This window comes from Filicampus tigris, chromosome 3 (assembly GCF_054856515.1).
Source record: "Filicampus tigris isolate MCC_2025a chromosome 3, RoL_Ftig_1.0, whole genome shotgun sequence".
Lineage (NCBI taxonomy): Eukaryota > Metazoa > Chordata > Actinopteri > Syngnathiformes > Syngnathidae > Filicampus > Filicampus tigris.
In genome coordinates this window covers 9,871,987-9,891,334 of record NC_141219.1, presented here as the reverse complement: position 1 = coordinate 9,891,334, position 19,348 = coordinate 9,871,987, and the positions used below count along the sequence as shown (strand labels likewise).

Genomic DNA, 19,348 nt, shown 5'->3' with positions numbered 1-19,348 from the left:
AAAGGACGGGATGAAGTGAAAAAGAATGGAAGGAAGGGAGACAACTAGATTGTTATAAAAGGACGGAAAGAAATAAAGTTGGACAGAAGGAAGAGAACGAATGGTGAAGGATGGTATGAAAGAAAGGACGGAAGGAATGAAATAAAGATGGAAAGAAGGAAGGCAGGAAAGATGAAGGAGGGGCGCAAGGGGCTCCTTGACACTTTTGCGCCTCCACTAGGTCAACACGCAAAACCACACTCTGATTTAAAACCCAAACATTGGCCATTAAAAGTAATTTGAAACCAGAGCTCTTATTTAAAAGTCTAACCCTGATTTGAAATCATCAATTGAAACCCTAATCCAGTCAAGAAATTGAATTGTCAATTTGAAACCCTGCTTTGAAATACCAAACGAGAAGCCCAATTCTGACTTTTTCCCTTTCTTTTTTTTAAAAGTAGCGCTGAGCATCAATATGTATGTTCATAGACTAGAGACATTCGTTTAAAATGTTTTTTTCATTTATTTCATTTGATGTACATGACAACGTATACCTCATACTCTTGGGAAAATAGTTTTACACTCTAATATAACACGATCAAGCAAAAAAAAACAAAAAGAAAAAACAATAATCAGCTATAAGATCAATCTGTATTTATTTGATTGGTTTTTTTCCTCCCTGCATTCGTAACATGAAACTGAACTACAAAAAAAGAACAAACATTATTACATTCGTACCCTCTGGTAGGTCCTGCTGGAGTTTTGAAAACAAGGCTCTACTTGTAGCCGCAGGCCTTCAGTCATCAATTGCACAATTTATATTGGGCTGCTCCCACCATTACCTGATGAATCAAAGTGTTTACTCGGGTCATTTTTTATTTTGACCATCATGTTATTATTGGTGTTGTTTTTTACATTTCTTTACCACAATTTCTGTCCCCTCCATTTTAACATTATATGACTACTTGTATTTCTTATTTTTATATACATTTTTGTGCCTGTTATATGTTGAAATCACACTATTTCAGGGATTCTACTCTCGTTCACTAATAGTATTACCATAGCCAGCTACAATTACTAAGATTATTATTGTTTGAATGGAGATTGTTTCATTTATGGAACTAAAGTATTTGCGGTTTCACTTTTCACAAATTCAATGCCACAAGATGGCACCAAAGCCATATCTAATAGGAAAGTGTTACATTGGTGTCAAGGAAGTTGACATGATATATCTTAACCGAGAGACAAGCTTGTTGAGGAGGAGCTAAGTTTAGTCTGGCCTGTAAGTTATTTGTTTTTAAATGTAAAGGTCACCATTTTTCTACTATTTGCAGCATTAAGAGGTCCACAAGATGAGGGATTACCATGTGAAAGAGCCTTCAAGTCTTCCATTTATTTACAGTCCTTCATTGACTGCTGGTGTTCTCACCAGCACACTTGTGTCTGTCAACCTGAAACTTGTGAGTAAATCTTTTATCACACACACTGCAGCCGAAGACTTTCTCCCCGGTGTGTATCTTCATGTGTGTTGCCAACGCTGAACGAACACGAAATTTTTTGTTGCAAACTGAGCAGGTGTACGGTCTTTCTCCAGTGTGGGTTCTTGTGTGTATAATCAAGCTTCCTTTTTGAGTGAATCTTTTTCCACAAACCGAGCAGGCAAAAGGTTTTTCCCCTGTGTGTGTTCGCATGTGTATCATCATGACCGAGTGCACCCTAAAACTCGTGTTGCAGACCGAGCAGGTGAAAGGCTTTTCCCCAGTGTGTGTTCTTGTGTGCGATATCAAATGACCCTTGTGAGCAAATCTTTTATCACAAAACGGGCAGGTAAAAGGTTTCTCCCCAGTGTGTGTCCTCATGTGTGTTGCTAGTGCCGAATTATCACGGAAACTTTTAGTGCAGAGTGAGCATGTATATGGTCTTTCTCCCGTGTGCGTTCTCGTGTGTGCCACCAAACTTGCCCTCTGAGAAAACTTTTTATCACAAAGTGAGCAGGCAAAAGGTTTTTCTCCTGTGTGACATCTCCTGTGTCTTTTCAACGTTGAGTTGTCACTAAAGGTTTTGTCACAATCAGTGCATTTAAGGTGTCCACTGTTGGGCTGACATCTCACATCAGCTTTAGGCTCATCAGCATCAAGACAGTGTGACAATGTGTCATCGCTGTCTGAGCGTGGAGCTAAGAGACTGTCTGCTCGGGATTGTCTCTTTTCATTTCCAACATGTTGACGCTGCGAGGAATGAGGCTCATCTTCATCTTCGCTCTTCACGTGTACGACAGTCAACGGGAACTTGGCGATGTCTGCCTCCTCCTCTTCCTCTTTAATGCAAGTGGGCTCTGTGTTCTCCAGCGCCTCCCCGGGACTCCACTCCTCTTGCTCAGGAAGACCATCTTCACTGGAACCTTTTGCTGGTCTTCCTTCACCAATGTCATCCATTGTTTGTTCGTCTGTAAAAATAACATTTTAAAATATTAATATTGTTGGTTAAATAACTATGTGCATCGCAATAATAAATCAGCATTATTATTTACAGACTTTAATCTATCTATCTTGCATGTGTGTATACCCACACACACACACACACACATCCTATTGATTGGTCACTGCAGAATATTGATTTCAAGACACAAATGGTCCAGTCTATCTCTGCTGAAGGCAGGAGCAATCCATTAGACTTGAACAAACCCGCCTCCATATGGTTGGTCACTTTCACATTTATCAGTTGGAGTTTTCAGTGCTGGGATATGATTTCAGAGTGCACTTCAGTCATCCATGTTCTATACTGTTTACCTTCATTTAGACTGCGAGATAAGATCGAGCATATTTGAGCTGTTTTCTTGGTATGTTTTTGTTTTAATACACCCCGGACTGATCCCAGGGCACATATGACAAACAAACACCTTTGGACAATTTCAAGTTGCGCTGAGCGCCCCAGATTGCATCTCAAAATTAAAATTAATCATTGGACATTTTTAAGTTAGTTCTTAATGATGTTACTTATATATGATTGTCTTAAAACGTCATCCTTTCAGTTTCTGGCTAAAAACACATTTCGAAAGATACAGAACAAATAAGAGAAAGAAGCGAACAAACCTGCTCTGTTGGAGCCAAATTGAGGCTTGAAAACAGCGTCCAGTATTTGACGTTGTCGCTCGTTCTCCGCTTTTGTACGACAAAGTTCCTCCTCGTACTCCGCTATCGTTCTTTGGAATACTACAAATACTTCGTCAACAGCCGCACTGAGTCGCTGATTCAGCAACGCTCTCAGCATTTGCACTTTGCACATGTTCACTCGACAATCCCGACACCTGACACCCAATTTCGAGTTTTGCTTTCCCGACGTGGTGCTAACGTCCGCGTCCCTTTGTTAACACTTAGCAAGCTAAGCTAATTCGGGAGGGCCTCAGACGAGTTTATCCAGGCGGTATAAATTTTTAATAAAGGATGTTTAACGGTGTTACACGAAAATAAATATATTTGGAATACAAAAGATAAACGACGTTGCAATAAACACACTAACAGGGACAACAAACACGTCGTCCTACTCGGGTTTGTTAATGCTAATGTTCATCCTCGTTCCATTTTGCTGTTTTTACGGCGCCTTCTTCTGGCGTCTATTGGTGGTTTACAAACTTGGATTAGCACATTACCGCCACCCATTGATTTGTAACTGCTTGACCTTAAATGGTAAACTGTTCATCGACATTGAAGTAAAAATTAAATAAAATGCAATTAAAATGAATAAACGAAAGAGCATGTTTTAGAATTATTGCCCTAGTGTGGTTATGCTCATTTAAAAAACAAAGATTGGTCATTATCTGAGCCCTGCGCAGTTGTGATGTCATTTTCAGTCGACAGAAGTGACAAAATGTCTGCTCCCTGAGATGGCTAAAAACGGGTGGATTTTGCTGTTTAACTCATATTCCAAAAATGCAATACTAATCAGAATGCCGCGTTTGTGTAGTAGGCCTGCTTTGAACATATTCTTGAAAAAAATATGTTTGGGTTTATTTCCACTCTTTAATGTTAATTGAGCTGGTTCTATCAAGTATCATGAAATACATGAATAATCATATTAGTTTTGATGAAGACACAGATTACAGATTATCTGGCATCCTCTCCTATCTCCTGTTTTATCTCAAATTCTGTGATTACAAATGCTGCTGCTGTTCTTCCTGTCTCTGGTTCTTGAATCCATCTATATATACTGTATTTACAATATATTCATAGTGTATTTGTCTACAAATGCTGATAAAGTAATACCACAGTTTTTGGTCTGTTTTGCCCTTTTTCGCTTGTTCTCCTCTTTTATTAATTTATTAACAAGTTCCTCCTTGTAGTCTGTTATCGCTCTTTCAAACACAATAAATACTTCTTTCAATGCCACCCTGAGTCACTGATTTAGCAACACTCACCATTTCTACTTCACACATTTTCACACGATGGCAAAAACACTTTACTACACTCAAACAAGTGGAGGAAGTTACTTTAGCAGGTTACGCTTCGGAGTGGACTGAGGCGAGTTTACCAGAACATACTGTTTACTCTCTTCCAAATACACAAAAGTAAAATGAAACAAGGTAGTCAATATAACAATAATAATCTTCTACATGGGAAACTTTCGCGAGTCTTCCTGAATTATTGCGCATGCGTACTCGTCACCTGTTAACGGCAGGCGGCTGGAGTCAAAATACATTCGAAGGATGCACCATTTTCAAAATAACGTTTTAAAGAGTTTTTTAATTTTTAATTCAAGCAATCATTAAAAATCTGATGCCGTTGATAACATTTGCTCTTGCTGTACAGATGACGAAAAATACCATGTCAGTTATAACTGTTTTTTAAATGCCTACTACACGTCATAGTGCGGTAGCACCCCTTTAAACTAGTCTGCCAGAAAGGCGGAAATTAACACGCGATATCAGGGAAGAGGCTTAGTGTGGTTGTAAATTATTTGTTGACGATTTTACTGTTCAATCGGTGCAACTGTATGTGATAAAACGGCGTAAATGCCACGTCACTAATTTGGTTGAACTCGCCTCGGTGCACTGTAAGTCTTCCTCTTGGTTATCCCGGTTTGCTAGCTGCAAACAAAGAGACGCAGAGGTTAGCAAAGCGTCGTTCAAGCAGAGTGTGAATGCGAGTGTCAATTGTGATTGTGTGACAAGAATGATAACAGAGTACGAGGAGGAACTTTTTCCAACAAATGCGAACGAGCAGCAACGTCAACTACTGGAGGCTGTTTTCAAGAGTCGTGAACTACACAGTGAAGGTTTGATTGCATTTTCTCTCAGACACACATGGTCAGAAGCTTTCTGAAAAATTAACCGATCCCTTCCATCCATCCATCCACCCATCCATCCATCCATCCATCCATCCATCCATCCATCCATTCATCCATCCATCCATCCATCCATCCATCAATTTTCAGTACCACTTGTGCTCATTAGGATTGCCATCCCAGCAGGGATGGGGTACAATAACAATGGACAATTTCGAGTCTTCAATTATCCTAACATGCATGTGTTTAAAGTGGAAGCCAGAGTGCACTCCATACGGGGATGCTGAATGGCGATTCCAATGCTAAACCTCAGAACTGTGGTGAACCACTTGCCCCGTCCGTGCCTTAGCACTTGCCACTAACCCTAAATGGTTCTGGCTGCAATAGCTGAAGCTACCTAGTCAAATGTTTTTACTTCAAAATATATTAACAGGGCCGCAAGTCGACTACTGTTTGTCTAAGCCAGACCAGCCAATATCGTAACATATTGCTGACTTTTATTTGTTGGTTGTAGCATTCTAGTTTATCATCTCTTACTTGGAACACATATCTGCTTTCAAACAGTTTGACTTCTAAGGCTAGAGTGATCCCTGTTATTCTCTGTTTATCTGTTCAGTTTTTTTCCCCCTGGAACCTTGAGTATCTCCAGCTATTTTCTAAAAAAGAAAAACTCAGTGTATCACTTCTGAAACGCCCAAAGATACTGCAATTTGGTGCCGAAGCCCCATCTAAAAAGAAATGAGTACTTTTGACTGAGAAACCAGCTGTTATGTTAAGGAGGGGGATACATTTACTGTCGCTTCGTTTGTTAGTGAGAGTCTTCACTGCATCTGAATGTACATGTGCATTTCTGGTACATTTATTCCAAATTAAATTATCTGCAAGATTTATTTTTGATGGTACTGTATGATGAATTTGAGATGATATGGAAGTGTTTTAATTACTGTTCTTTTAAGGGGTAATTTCAATTCTGAGAAAAATGGTGGGATTCTTTTTTACAATAGCTACTCTTTGAGATCTTGAGAAATGTTCCTATTTGGCACCGTAAAAATATGGTGTGACTTGACTGAGCAAAGCTTGACTTCTTGTGTTCCGGCGTAGATATCAGTGAGGATGATCGTCAAGAGTGGAGCTCCAGGGTAGAGCAGCAGGGGCCTGAGCCCCTGCACATTAAGGAGGAAGAGGAGGAGGCTGATATCACAAAGTTTCCAGTGATTCGTGTCATTGTGAAGAGTGAAGATGATGAAGACAAAGGTCAGAGTGAGGAGAACAGAGGCACAGAGCCTCAGAGCAGTATCTTAATTCAACACATGACATCAGAAGGTAATGGAGACCACTGTGGAGGGTCCCAAGCAGAAAGGCTCTTGGCTCCACGACCAGATAGTAACGATACAATGCCACGCTCCCCTGATTCTGATGTTGAAGGCAATCTACCATGCCACATGGACAAAACACACTGGAAATGTTCTCGGTGCGGGAAAACCTTTGGAAACAAGTATATTTTGAAAGGACACATGATGATCCACACCGGAGATAAACCGTTCAGCTGCATGGTCTGCGGTAAAAGATTTTCGATAAAAGGACATATGATAACACACACAAGAATACACACTGGAGAAAAACCTTACACCTGCTCAGTCTGCAGCAAAAGTTTTTCTCATCAGTCGGCATTTGTTCGACACAGAAGAACGCACACTAGTGAGAAACCTTTTACCTGCTCAACATGCGGTAAAAGTTTCACTTTAGGGGGAAGTTTGAAAACACACAAAAGAACTCACACTGGAGAAAAACCATATTCCTGCTCAGTCTGCAACAAAGGCTTTTGTGATCGCTCAGCATTTGTTCGACACACAAGGACACACACTGGTGAGAAGCCTTTTATATGCTCAGTGTGTGGCATCCGACTAACTCAAAAGACACATTTAACAACGCACATGAGAACACACACTGGTGAGAAAGTGTTCGGTTGCAGTGTGTGTGATCAAAAATTCTCTTACAAGTATCAAGTTGACAAACACAAATGTGCTGGTGAAGAACAGCAGCAATAAATGAAAGCCATGGGACTTTAAATAAATGTGAAAAACACGCTTCTGCTGCTATAGTGGTAAAATTTCAAATGAAAAGAAAACATCCTGTCATATGTTTGTTATAGAAAATCAAGACGGTTACATCGGGTACAACATTTTTTGTGGGGGATGGTGCAAAATTTTTAAAAGAAAAAAAAAACTATATTTGGGGAGGAGGGTATAACAAAATGATGGCAGGAGTTGTTGCGTGCACACAAACTAGGGGCATGCCAATCACCAGGTTGGTGAGAAATACTGTATGTGGTACGATGTATGTCATGTTATAATCAAATTTTGTGTTGAACACAATGCAAGCATGCAATTCGATGTGACCAAATGGTTTTATGTTTTGTAAAGTGAGATACTTTTATCGAAAAGGAGTGTTTTTTTACGCGGCGATTGTTGTTGCTTTTACTGCTGCAAAACCAAAACTTCCCTATCTTGTTTCTGAGAATGCGGTGGCGTAATGAAACCTCCACACCTGAAGGATGTGGTAAGATTGTACAATTATACATAATTGTACTAGCTGTCTTGTCTGCCGGAAATAAGAACTTAGTCAAGGAAAAGCGGTTAAATCGTTGTTCTGTGCGTTCATGCCAATGCCGTTCGTTATTTATTGTAGTGTGTACACGTGTATTTTGTATAACATATTTAGCGTCATTAGTTCTTCCGGATAAACTTGTCTCAGTGCAATTTGAAGCTTTCCTTGCTAGTTTAGCTTGCTAGCTGCGAAGTTAGCAACACATTGCTAAGTGGAGGTCAATATGCGTTTAAAATGTTGCAGTTGTGTGCACGAGGAGAAACTCACGAACAGAGGAGGCAAACGAGCGACTCCGTCAACGACTGGACGCTGATTTTGAGCCTTATCCTGAGTTACACGGAACAGGTTTGTTTACTTACGTGATTAATAACTTCCCATTTTGTCATAAAAACTTAAAACAATTGTTTGTGTCCTTATTAGACAACGGCAAGGATGATATTGTGTTGCTTTGACCGTCATTAAAACGGACACTCTTTGTATAACGCTTTATACGTATTCTCATTACCGGCAACTGCGGTCAGTAAGCCAAGGTCAAATGTCAAGTTTATTTGCGACGTCCTCGATTCTCAATCACGGAGTGGCAAAAACAGAAAATTAGCCTTTTATTTTAAAAGACCAGGTCAAGTGAGTTCAGGGATTTGTTTCAAAATGAATTATATTTGAAGGTAATTGCTGAAAACGTGCTAAGAACAATGCGTAGTAAAACTATATTTTCCCATCGATGAAGGTATTTTAAAGCATTATTAGAATAAAACTTTCCCAATTCTCATTTTTGTGCTTTACGTTCTTGTGTCCTGCAGACATCAGTGAAGATCTTTATCCTAAGCAGCAAGATTGAAGCACCGGGATGGAAGAGGAGAAGCCAAAGCACACCCACATTAAAGCAGAAAAGCTCTTTCATGTGAAAGATGAAGAGGAGGAACACAGAATCAGTCAGCATGGAGACCGATGTCTGGAGGAGGCGGACATCTCCAAGTTGCCAATCACAGTTGTGCCAGAGAAGATTAAAGATGACAAAGAAGAAGAAGATGATGATGATGTTGATGGACAGCACCATGGAGGATCCCAAGAAGAGACATGACAAGAATATGCTTCAAATGCTCTGAATGTGACAAAACCTTTTACAACGGTAGCAGTCTGAAAAGACACGAGACGTCACGTGGACTGCCCAGGCTTAAAATGCTCTCAGTGTGACAAAACCTTTTATGACATGTCAACGTTGAAACGGCACACCTGAGGATCCACACGGGAGAGAAACCATTCAGTTGCTCATTTTGCGGCAAAAGATTCTCTCTCAAGACAAACTTTATAACACATGTAAGAACACATACTGGAAAGAAGCCATATTCCTGTTTGGTGTGCAACACAGGTTTTAGTGTTAGTTCATTGTTGGTCCAACACATGAGAACACACACCAGCGAGAAACCGTTTTCAGATTCTCTCAAAAGGCAGGTTTAAGAACTCATTCTTGAACGCACACCGGGGCGAAACCTTTTTCCTTCTCAGTTTGTGGAAAACACTTTTCCCAAAACACACACTAAGGATAAACCTTTTATTTGCTCAGTCTGTGGTCAACAGTTCTCCTCTAGGAGAAATCTGACATCACATGTAAGAACGCACACAAGAGAGAAACACTTGGCCTGAGAAGACAGAAGTGATTGTTTTTTCAAAAAATGAAAAGTCCAAGAGCAGTGCTCACCTTGACCAAGCCGGAAATTTTGGTGCAATTATTGACTCAGACCTGAATTTTGACAACCCACTTAAAACCTATTACTAAATCTACCTATTACCAGATGATAAACATAGCTCCAATTACAGGTTTTCTGTCTCAACCACACAGTAAAAAAAATGTTCATGCTTTTATTTTCAGTAGGCTAGATTACTGTGATGTTGTCTTTATAGGTCTTAATTTAAAAAATAAATCAATTCGGCAGCTGTAGCCGATCCAAAATACTGCTACCATAGTCCTTGCAAACACCAGGAAACTGGACCACATCACACCTGTCCTCAAATCACAACATTGGCTTCCTGTGAGTCAACGAATAGATTTTAAAATATTGCTGCTGGTTTATAAATCTCTAAATGGTCTTTGACCAAAATACATGCAATATGTATTAGCACCCTATGAAGCAACCAGACCCCTCAGGTCCTGAGGGGTCTTCAATCCTGTTCCCCGAGGGCCGGTGTCCTACCTGTTTTCCATCTGTCCCTGTTGCAATACACACCTAATTCAAATAATCAGGATCATTATCCAGCTTCTGCAGACCTTTGGTGAATATCTGTGGCAGGGAGGGATGGAAAACAGGCAGGACACCGGCCCTCAAGGAACAGGATTGAAGACTCCTGCCTCAGGTCATCTGGAACAGGTCTATTGTGTTTTCCCAGTACCAGCACCAAACAACGTGAAGCAGCATTTAGTTATTATGCACACACCAGTAGAACAAACTCCCCAAATAACGGAGTTCTGCTCAAACTTTCAGCTCTTTTAAATCAGGGCTTAAAACATTTCAGGTTTTACAACATTCTCATGAATCTATCCTTTATTTTATTGTTTTAATCCCCATCTGCACACCATCTTGTAATTTATCAACATTGCTGCTTGATTTTAAGAATTTTAATCCAATTATTTAGATGATTTCATCATGATTTTTTTTGCAATGTCTGAATGGTATTTTGTTTATCTTTCCGTAATGCTTTTAATGTTTTATGTAAAGCACTTTGAATTGTCTTGTACATTAAATGTACTATGAAAATAAACTTGCCTTGCCTTGATTTTGTCTTCTCAGTGTGTCATGGACATTACCAAGAGAAATGTAATAACTGACTCAAGAATGCACATTGAAGGGGGGGAATCAGTTGCAGTGAGTGTGACAAAAGTTTAATTTGCAAGTATCAGGTTAACAAACACAAGTGTGCTGTGAGAACAACTGCAGGTCTTCAAATAAAGTATGACAACTGAGGAGTTTTAACTTTTTGTTTGTAACATCCTTGACGATGTAACAATCACGCCGACATGGGGATGTACATAGACTTACTCCTAGGTGTGTTTGAATATTTTTACTATAATATAATATAATATAATATAATATAATATAATATAATATAATATAATATAATATAATATAATATAATATAATATAATATAAAAACTTTTAATGCTATTTGACTAGAGTAAAATTGTCAATTGGAATGTATTTTGACTCCATTGACGATCTGTATCTTGGTGATGTGATCACTGTACGCATGCGTAGTGTAGTGACAGTTTAGAAACGTTGACGCGAACGTTACATAAAGTTATTGAGACACGCCTATTATTACTACTACTACTACCTTGTTATTCTGCATATGAGTTTACTTTGAAAGAATGCTATTTAATCTTCGCGTCCGAATAAACTTGTCGCAGTTTACGCTTCTCCAGTTAGCATAGCTTGCTCGCTGCGAACAAAGGGACGCGGAAGTGAGGAATGCGTCCCTAAAGCAGAACTAAAGAGAGAGAGTGTAGTGCAGCGATTTTATTGTGTTGAATCCAGATGCCGAGAGCGTTGAAGAAATATCTCTTAAGGTTTGAAAGAACGACAGCGGAGTACGAGGAGGTACTTTAGTCCGAACAAAAGAGGTGAACGAGCGACAACGGTAAAATTCATCAAGTCGTGTTTAACGTAATCAGGTTTGTAAACCACGTGCTTAGTCGGTTTACAACTGTCATACGCTTTTTGAGCTAACTCCGCCGTAATGCACTTTTCACCCCAATGGTCAGTTTTTTTTAATTTTTTTGTTTTTTTTATGTAATGAAAATAATATCCATGGTTTGTTTTTCGGATGACTCCAGGTTGACGTAATCGTTTCTATGGAAATGTTCCCACATTAATTGTCAAGAAAGCCCTTGATGTTTCAGGTTAATGTTTCACTGGAAACTGTATGTTCAACTAAACGTTGTTTACCAGCCAACATGGATATCAGCAAGTGAGTTCAAATGTTCACATGAAGGTGAACCTCCCTCTCTGTCTGTTATTTTCTAAGAGACAACAGGCATGTGTCTGTTAAAACAGAGGTCCATCACTTAAGACAGTGTCACATTAAGAAATAGTCTGACAAATTGGCATAGACATAAATAAGGACAAACAATAATAACAGTGTACATAGCTATTGGCATATTTTTGTGCACTTTCTGTTAAACCAAATGATCTCATTAAATCACTAGCTAAATAGGAAAGTAATAACTGGTGTTGATGAAGTATGTTCATGTTATGAATTGAACTGTTCCAAGATCTGTATAAATTGGGGATGGAAGTTTAACCTGGGTTATTAGCAGAGGTTTACAGTATTTGCCACAATTGTATGTTTTTGCTCTGCTCAGTGGAAAAAACAAACAAAACAAAACGCTTGATGTCTCATTATGGCTTGACAACTGGTATTTTTACGGGTTGTGAAGGTGACATATATGCATGCTTTCGGTGGATTTTTTCCAAAATCAAATAATCTGTAAACCATTTATTAGGTAATGGTAATGTGTTTTGAAATTATATTGAAATGTTTGGGGTTTTGGGGTTTAAACTTTTAATATAGGCAATTATAAGCATTATTTGCAGCAGGGGTCAATTACTCACAGATGTTTGCTATTTGTGGGGGATTTGTTGGTACTTTATTTGTAGTTTATTGTAGTGACGTGTGTCAGTGGTCACTTTTCCAAACCATATGTGTTTCTCCTCTTGTCTCCTGCAGACATCAATCAAGAAGATTTTCATCCTGAGCAGCAGGACAGGAGCTTCAGGATGGAGCAGGAAGAGCCAGAGTCTCCCTATATTAAAGAGGAAGATGAGGAACTAGAGCCCACCTGCATTAAAGAAGAAGAGAAAGACATATGGAGCCGTGGGGATGGAGAGCATCTTCGAGAGCTGGAGTTCCCAGTGATTCGCGTGATTGTGAAGAGTGAATGTGATGAAGACGGAGGTCAGTGTCATCCCAGTCAATCTAAGGACAACGGAGGGGCAGAGCCTCCAAGCAGCAACTCAACTCAATACATGACAACAGAAGGTGATGGAGACCAGTGTGGAGGATCACAAGCAGACAGCCTTTCAGCTCAACTATCAGATAGCGATGACATAATGTCACATTCGCCTATCACTGAGGATGAACACTCAAAACTTGATATATGTCACACTGACATCCAACGGGTGAAATGTCCCCACTGTGACAAAACCTTTGGCAACAAGAAAAATGTAACAAGACACATGAAGTGTCATACAGCAGAAAAATCATTCAGTTGCACAGTTTGCAGTAAAAGCTTCTCTATAAAGGGAAGTTTGGTAGCGCACATAAGAACACACACAGGAGAGAAACCATTCCTCTGCTCAATCTGCGGTAAACGTTTCTCCATCAGGGGAAATTTGTTGATACACACAAGAACACACACTGGAGAGAGACCGTTTACATGCACAATGTGCAACATGAGTTTTGGAGTTCATGCAGTATTGATCAAACACATGAGAACGCACACAGGCGAGAGACCTTATGCCTGCTCAGTTTGTGGTAAACGATTCTCTGATAATTCACATTTGATAACACACATACGATCACACACTGGTGAAAAACCATTTTCCTGCGCAATCTGCAATACAAGTTTTAGTGATCGTTCAGGATTGGTTAAACACACAAGAACACACACTGGGGAGAAACCTTTTATCTGCTCATTTTGTGGGAAAAGATTCTCTATAAAGGGACATTTGAAAACGCACGAAAGAATCCACACAGGGGAAAAACCCTTTTCCTGTTCTCAGTGCGACAAAGGTTTTTGTGATCGTTCAGCATTTGTCCGCCACACAAGAACACACACTGGTGAGAAAATGTTCAGTTGCAGTTTGTGCGAAGAAAGATTCTCTTACAAATATCAAGTGGACAAACATGTGTGTGCTGACGAGAACAGCGGCAGTCACGAAGCTCCACAACTGTGAATAAACTGAAGACTATGACATCATGATCATCAATGCTGTCAGTGAGTGAGAGAGAGAGAGTCTGCTGTGAATCCTTTTTGCCACATTGCACTCAATTTAGGTCTGGACGTTGTGTTCTGTATCATTTGTTCAATCCATTTTCAATTTACAATCAAAAATGAAAAATGCCATTTTTATCGTATTTCAATTTCAATCTTAGGTCGAAAATACGTCCTGGTAAAATTTGTCACTGGACTGAATTTGATTTTACTGTTTAATTGGTTATTCTTATGTGGCCTGGTAACATACTAGTAGTTATACCGGTAACCTACTAGTAGTTATGCATTAGCTCGTTAGATGAAAACAGTCACACACACGTATGGACACACACATCACCAGTAGAACAGAAATTTTACATGGGTGTCTCAGGTACTGATGCACGACCAAGCTATACCGGTATTCAAAAAGCTCAGGTTAGTTTGTGGGTTATTTGATTTTTTATCTGAACCTAAAAAAGAAATAGGAAAAACTGTATTGTTTGATTTTTTAAAGTAACTTTTTTACTATTGGTTGCAAATTGAAAATGGAAAGAACGAGAATAAATACAATAAAGAATACATTCCAATTTAGATACTCTGATTTTGATGTTGAAGACACTAGTGTTGGTGCACTGTTTTGCATTGGTGCCTTCATCTCACTCTGCTGCTGCTTCTGTCATTTTGATGCAAAGCCCAACAACAACCATCGTCATCCCAAGAGCTTTGCTCAAATGTTAAGTGTATGCTCCCATGTGGTGTTACGTAGGTTCTGATTGGATTTCTAATATGCAAGAACAAACTCATCAAACATGGTCGAGGACGGGCCATTAAGCCACCCTCGTGGTTATCCTGCCAATATCTCAACATGTTTCTCTGCATGTGTTGAAATAGTTTTGAATAAATCTACAAGTTCATCTGATGTTGTATTCCCAAATTGCTTTGTGATCAATATTGATCACAGGCTGCAGCCTCCATTGTGGATACGTTTTAAGGGCTCTCTGTGAGGGCCAACTTCAAAATAAATGCTTAAAACAGAAATACATGGATATTGATGATTTGGGTTTAAAATAATTACATAAAATAATCCCTCTATTATCACCCAGCAAGTCCACTTCCAGGAGAAAATGGTATCCCTGCATTACACCCAGGAACTTTCATACAGAGCTGATGCTGCATTTCAAAATAAAGGTCCACTGAAATCGGCACATTTACGTTTAAATGCAAACTGATTTTAAATAAATAAATAGGAAAGCCTCGGTTATCACACAACTTGTCCACTTCTAGGAGAAACTACTAGACTATTCCGAGAATCAATCCAGGAAGTTTCATACAGATCTAATGTTAATTTAAAAATAAAGGTACTTTAAAAATGTGCATATTTTGACATCACTCAGACTTGATTAAAAAAAGAGTCCACTCACAAAAGCAGTCCACTTTTACGAAAAAATAAATAAAAAATACACATGCCAGGATTCCACTTTCATGGAGCGCTTATGTTGCATTTCAAAATAAAGGTCCTCTGAAATCTGTTTTTTGACTGCAATGACACCTTATACCTAAAAAATAGATCACACACTGTATATTAAAAATGATCTCCATTATAAAACTGGTGTGACTCACTGGTGTGAAACAATTGGGCACATGAGGATTACTTTGAAAGAGAGAAAACTTGTAGTTTGGATTTGAAATATGCCATTCGTGAATCGTGTCCTAGAACATTTCAGATATACCTCATACGATACAAACTGAACGTCATATGTGGAAAAAGAGTTTTGATGTTTTGTGTTGGTTTAGAAGGCACTATCAATTATTATCTTTTTTCACGGTTAGACACAAACAGGAAGTCGACGTTGAATGCCTGGCCGCCATTTTGTGGTTGGGATAAACGAGGTACAGTACTTGAGCAAGCAGGACACGAAAAGCAGTCAGTGGAAGGGCGATCGCGTTTGGCGGTGTAGAGTTGGTTGCATAGTTTTGGGCGAAATTGTTAAAAATGATCCGCACATGGCAGAATTTAGAAGATTTGCCGCGTCATCGATTGTTTTCGCCAGTAAGGTAAACAAGACCGAAAGAAAGTTTGACGAAAGAAATGTGTTTTTTTTTCTTTCATCGGGTGCTCAGAAAATTCCGAGTTGGTACCAGCTTGTGACTGTTGACACGTGTGGGACAAGACGAGAAGCAAGGGTGGGCCGTGGAGTAAAGTTCTTCGTCACCATGGTTTCTAGCTTGCTTTATGGTTAGTATGTACCCTTGTTCTGTGTTCAATAATTCGTTAAGGAAAGCGTGTTCTTCAGTGTTGTGTTAGTAAGATATCGTTGTTTCCCATACTTCTGCGAGTTAGCTCACCGTTCTCTGAAGCGCTTATTTATCCTCACCAGAGTCACAACACAATTTTATATAGTTGGTCACTAAGACGAAAACATACCTCAATATTATAAAGACGACGAATGAGTTAGAGCCTGTGACAAGAGAGCAGTGCCGCTAAACTGATTTTAACATTTGAAATGGGTGACCTCGTGGTCGACATGTGCTCGTGTGGCTAATGCTAACATGATTTAGAAGTCTCGTCACTTGAGATTGAGAACATCTTCGAGAATTTAATGCGAATTTTTGAATATTTTACTCACTTAATCTTGTAGATAGAACGTTTTGAATATACTAATTTATCTTATGTCTATCACCCCTCCCAGTTGTCCAAATGCCATTTGAACACGTGGACGTTTCTGATGGAGGATGACTTCTAATGCTGCATTAGCCGGTAAGTGTCACTTAAAGTAAAACCCTGAACATTACAGAACGTTGTTGTTGTCCAATGTCAGAGTGCCTCTAATTTGATATGCGGTTATAGGTCAGTGTGAACCTCAGCTGCATCTTTGACAGCCTGGACTCTCTTGTTGTGAGAGATTCTGGGTTTTATTATTTTAGATGCAACAATAACTGTCCCTGCGCTTTCTGCACACCTGCTTCATGGTGTATCGGATTGAATAGGGGACTATACTGTATATGAAACATGATACATGGAGAAAAAAATGCTTGGAAAACTTACCTGATCGAAATGTTGACATAACGTCTTCTGCTTCTTGCCCAATGTTAATGGAAGCCTGGAAACAGAATGATTCACTAAGTATTCAGCTGCTATTCGGAGGACATTGGAACTAAGCCCTGCTGCAAAACTCTGTGAGTAATTGACAACACCTTCTTTCAAGTGTTATAATCGCTTGTACTGTGGAATCACAATTAAACAGACTAATTGGAGGCAGGGGGCATTTGTTAATACTGATTGTCTGTTAAATTGAAGTACCTTCTTTCCTACAAACTCCAAATACAGTACAAAGTTTTGACTTTTGTACTTTTTTTGTGGCCTGAAAGTGTTTAAATTGCAGTACAAAATTGTAGATTTAAAAAGAAAAAGCTTGAAATTATTTCAAGCGTTTAAACTTTACTCAAACAAGATGGTGACAGCACTTTTATGTAGTTCCTTGACACCAAGATGCCATGAGATGGCGCCAAAGTAATACTTTGATGCATTGGCTTGAGTACAGAAATAGTGACTATGTGAATAATGAATTCTGCACCGGGAAGAAGCGAAATGTTTCACTGTTATACGCAGTATGACTCTACATGAACATGGTGATAAGTGAACCCTAGATGCATCTTTGACAGCCTGGGCACTCTTTATTGTGGGAGATGCTGTGTTTTAGTAGTGCAGATGCAACATTAACTGTCCCGTCACTTTCTGCACACCTGTCATGTGGTGTCTTGGAATGAATAGGGGAAGATATGTGAAAGCTGATGCTGAGGAGAATGTATGAATTTTATGAAAATGTCTACATCACATTTTCTGTCTATTTGCTCAGTGTTAAGGAAGGAGAAAAACGGCATCAATGCTTCCATCTTCTGGTCGTGATGGAGAAAGTCGACATACCACAAAGCAAACTATGAGCCGTCATGTTGGTCTGAAGGAAAACAAATGTTTTTGAAGGTTGCCAGTGTGCTGTACAGAGTTTTTTTTTTTTTTAATTTCAATGCAGAAAAAAAAAATTTCAAAGCTGACCAAAATAATTGGCATTAAATAATTTCCTGCGGCACACCTGGTGATCTCTCACGGCACACTAACGTGCCACGGCATACTGGTTGAGAATCACTGCTCTAATGTGTGTATTTTGGATACAATATGCTAATTAATGTTCGTTTGACCTGTTTGGTTTGGAGAGTTCAACTTGTGAAGGTTACAATGACAAGAATGAGTAAAATTTCACATAGTAAAAGTGGCAATCCTGTAGAGTTGTTTTCCCTACATCAACATGGCACCTGCTGAGGCCAGATTGACCAGTTCCACTTCAGTTCTCATCAGGTCAGTGCTGGTTGTGTTCCCAGTTGGGGCATGCTTCATGGTGCATCCACTGATAGACCAGAAGCAAGCTGCATTGGCTTCTAGGTTTGCAAAGAGATGCAAAACGAAACTTTCCTCTTGCTTTCTGACTGCTACTTTCGCTTAGCAGCCCAGTTTGAATTGGGGAATACATTTTTCTTGGGTCTCGAAATATTTGTGATCTGCAGTGGCATTTGTGTTTTTTCCCCATGTTGTTTATTTGTGTAGACTGTGCTCGCAGTCAATATAAATATAGAATCAGTTCAAACATTTTAATTGGGGCATAATCACAAATGGGACATCTGTTGGTTTGGACTGCACAGCTTTCAGATGTTTTAATCCACTTTATACAATACTGCTTGTGTAACTTTTTTTTTCTGGTGTAAGCATTTGTGTGGAGCTTGGGCAAAGGCAAAGCTGTGAAAAAAACAACAACAAATCCCTCTCTCCTTACTTAATACTGATAAATGAGTTGTTATAACCTGGTATCCTGCATGCACGAGTTATCCAAACATCTCAAAGGAAGGGTATTTGCACCCTCTGGCTAAATGCTGGAGGACTCTTCTTGCTGGAACAACTGAGCTTTTTATCTCGGTCTTTGAGTTTTAGTATGTTTTCTTTCAGGAGCAACATGTCTTCCGGCAGGTCAAAGTTGATGTCACCTTTGGCAGCCTGACAACCCCTCTGCCAGAAAAACTGCTACCATGCCATGAGTTGGATGCAGTGAAGCTGAAACCTCATTTTGCAACTGCAGTGTCCAGCGCGCAACCTAAGAATAGACAAAATGAGTGATGAGGGGGTTGTTTGATCGGAGGAGGATCCCATTATTTGAAATGTAAACATTTAACTAGCATAATCTGACATTAAGCCTTTTTGGTGGCCCTGTATATTGTATAAATTACACTTATTTTGTATTGAGCATCTTTGTACTGTGCAATTGCATTCATGGCAATGCCAAATTAAAATATTTACTTCTCACTTAACAATCCAATGTTTTTTTTTTTTTAAATATGGGATATAAAGCAGTATTCCTCAAATTTTTTAGCAACCGTTTTAATGTTGACATTTTAAAGACTGGAACAGGAAATAGGAACGAAAATTATAACAAATATTACTTACCATTAGGTATGGTTCAACTAAGC

At 39.2% G+C, this 19,348-nt stretch overlaps 3 protein-coding genes, 1 long non-coding RNA gene and 2 other non-coding genes across 16 annotated transcripts; 5 read left to right on the top strand and 1 right to left on the bottom strand.

The window, feature by feature from the left end:
- Positions 1-482: 482 nt before the first annotated feature.
- On the bottom strand, positions 483-17,016 carry LOC147149811 (uncharacterized). Of its 2 annotated transcripts, none has more exons than XM_086026010.1 (2): positions 16,881-17,016; positions 483-2,425 (listed from the first exon to the last, which is right to left on the bottom strand). In XM_086026010.1, exons 1-2 carry the CDS (start codon positions 16,897-16,899, stop codon positions 1,386-1,388), a joined length of 1,059 nt encoding a protein of 352 aa, XP_085882136.1. In that variant the 5' UTR covers positions 16,900-17,016; the 3' UTR covers positions 483-1,385. The 2 variants fall into 2 exon arrangements, with proteins under 2 accessions (XP_085882136.1, XP_085882134.1); XM_086026008.1 differs by lacking the exon at positions 16,881-17,016 and adding an exon at positions 3,072-4,606.
- On the top strand, positions 4,817-8,859 carry LOC147149814 (uncharacterized). 4 transcript variants are annotated; one of them, XM_086026020.1, is made up of 4 exons: positions 4,819-5,250; positions 6,361-7,125; positions 8,110-8,211; positions 8,667-8,859. In XM_086026020.1, the coding sequence occupies exons 1-4, from the start codon at positions 5,148-5,150 to the stop codon at positions 8,702-8,704; spliced, it is 1,008 nt and encodes a 335-aa protein (XP_085882146.1). In that variant the 5' UTR covers positions 4,819-5,147; the 3' UTR covers positions 8,705-8,859. The 4 variants fall into 4 exon arrangements, with proteins under 4 accessions (XP_085882144.1, XP_085882146.1, XP_085882148.1 ...); XM_086026022.1 differs by having other exon boundaries at positions 4,820-5,250; positions 6,361-6,513; XM_086026021.1 differs by lacking the exon at positions 8,110-8,211 and having other exon boundaries at positions 4,821-5,250.
- Positions 11,102-13,835, top strand: LOC147149813 (uncharacterized). Of its 6 annotated transcripts, none has more exons than XM_086026002.1 (3): positions 11,102-11,482; positions 11,762-11,829; positions 12,589-13,835. In XM_086026002.1, exons 2-3 carry the CDS (start codon positions 11,766-11,768, stop codon positions 13,815-13,817), a joined length of 1,293 nt encoding a protein of 430 aa, XP_085882128.1. In that variant the 5' UTR covers positions 11,102-11,482; positions 11,762-11,765; the 3' UTR covers positions 13,818-13,835. The 6 variants fall into 6 exon arrangements, with proteins under 6 accessions (XP_085882128.1, XP_085882127.1, XP_085882126.1 ...); XM_086026001.1 differs by having other exon boundaries at positions 11,102-11,499; XM_086026000.1 differs by having other exon boundaries at positions 11,102-11,533.
- On the top strand, positions 15,584-19,184 carry LOC147149809 (uncharacterized). 2 transcript variants are annotated; one of them, XR_015086210.1, is made up of 6 exons: positions 15,584-15,724; positions 15,956-16,070; positions 16,525-16,592; positions 16,935-17,011; positions 17,692-18,188; positions 18,831-19,184. It is a non-coding gene; the product is annotated as an uncharacterized LOC147149809 (long non-coding RNA). The 2 variants fall into 2 exon arrangements; XR_015086209.1 differs by having other exon boundaries at positions 15,699-16,070.
- LOC147149812 (small nucleolar RNA SNORA31) lies at positions 16,700-16,834 on the top strand. Its single transcript, XR_015086346.1, has one exon. It is a non-coding gene; the product is annotated as a small nucleolar RNA SNORA31 (small nucleolar RNA).
- On the top strand, positions 18,229-18,362 carry LOC147149810 (small nucleolar RNA SNORA31). Its single transcript, XR_015086345.1, has one exon. It is a non-coding gene; the product is annotated as a small nucleolar RNA SNORA31 (small nucleolar RNA).
- Positions 19,185-19,348: the final 164 nt, after the last annotated feature.

Coding starts and splice junctions, on each gene's coding strand:
- LOC147149811 (XM_086026008.1), bottom strand. CDS start 3,264: ATGTGCAAAGTGCAAATGCTGAGAGCGTTGCTGAATCAGCGACTCAGT. Junction 2,426..3,071: donor ATTTGGCTCCAACAGAGCAG/GTTTGTTCGCTT, acceptor TTATTTTTACAG/ACGAACAAACAATGGATGAC.
- LOC147149814 (XM_086026018.1), top strand. CDS start 5,148: ATGATAACAGAGTACGAGGAGGAACTTTTTCCAACAAATGCGAACGAG. Junction 5,251..6,360: donor TCGTGAACTACACAGTGAAG/GTTTGATTGCAT, acceptor GTTCCGGCGTAG/ATATCAGTGAGGATGATCGT.
- LOC147149813 (XM_086026002.1), top strand. CDS start 11,766: ATGTTTCACTGGAAACTGTATGTTCAACTAAACGTTGTTTACCAGCCA. Junction 11,830..12,588: donor GCCAACATGGATATCAGCAA/GTGAGTTCAAAT, acceptor TGTCTCCTGCAG/ACATCAATCAAGAAGATTTT.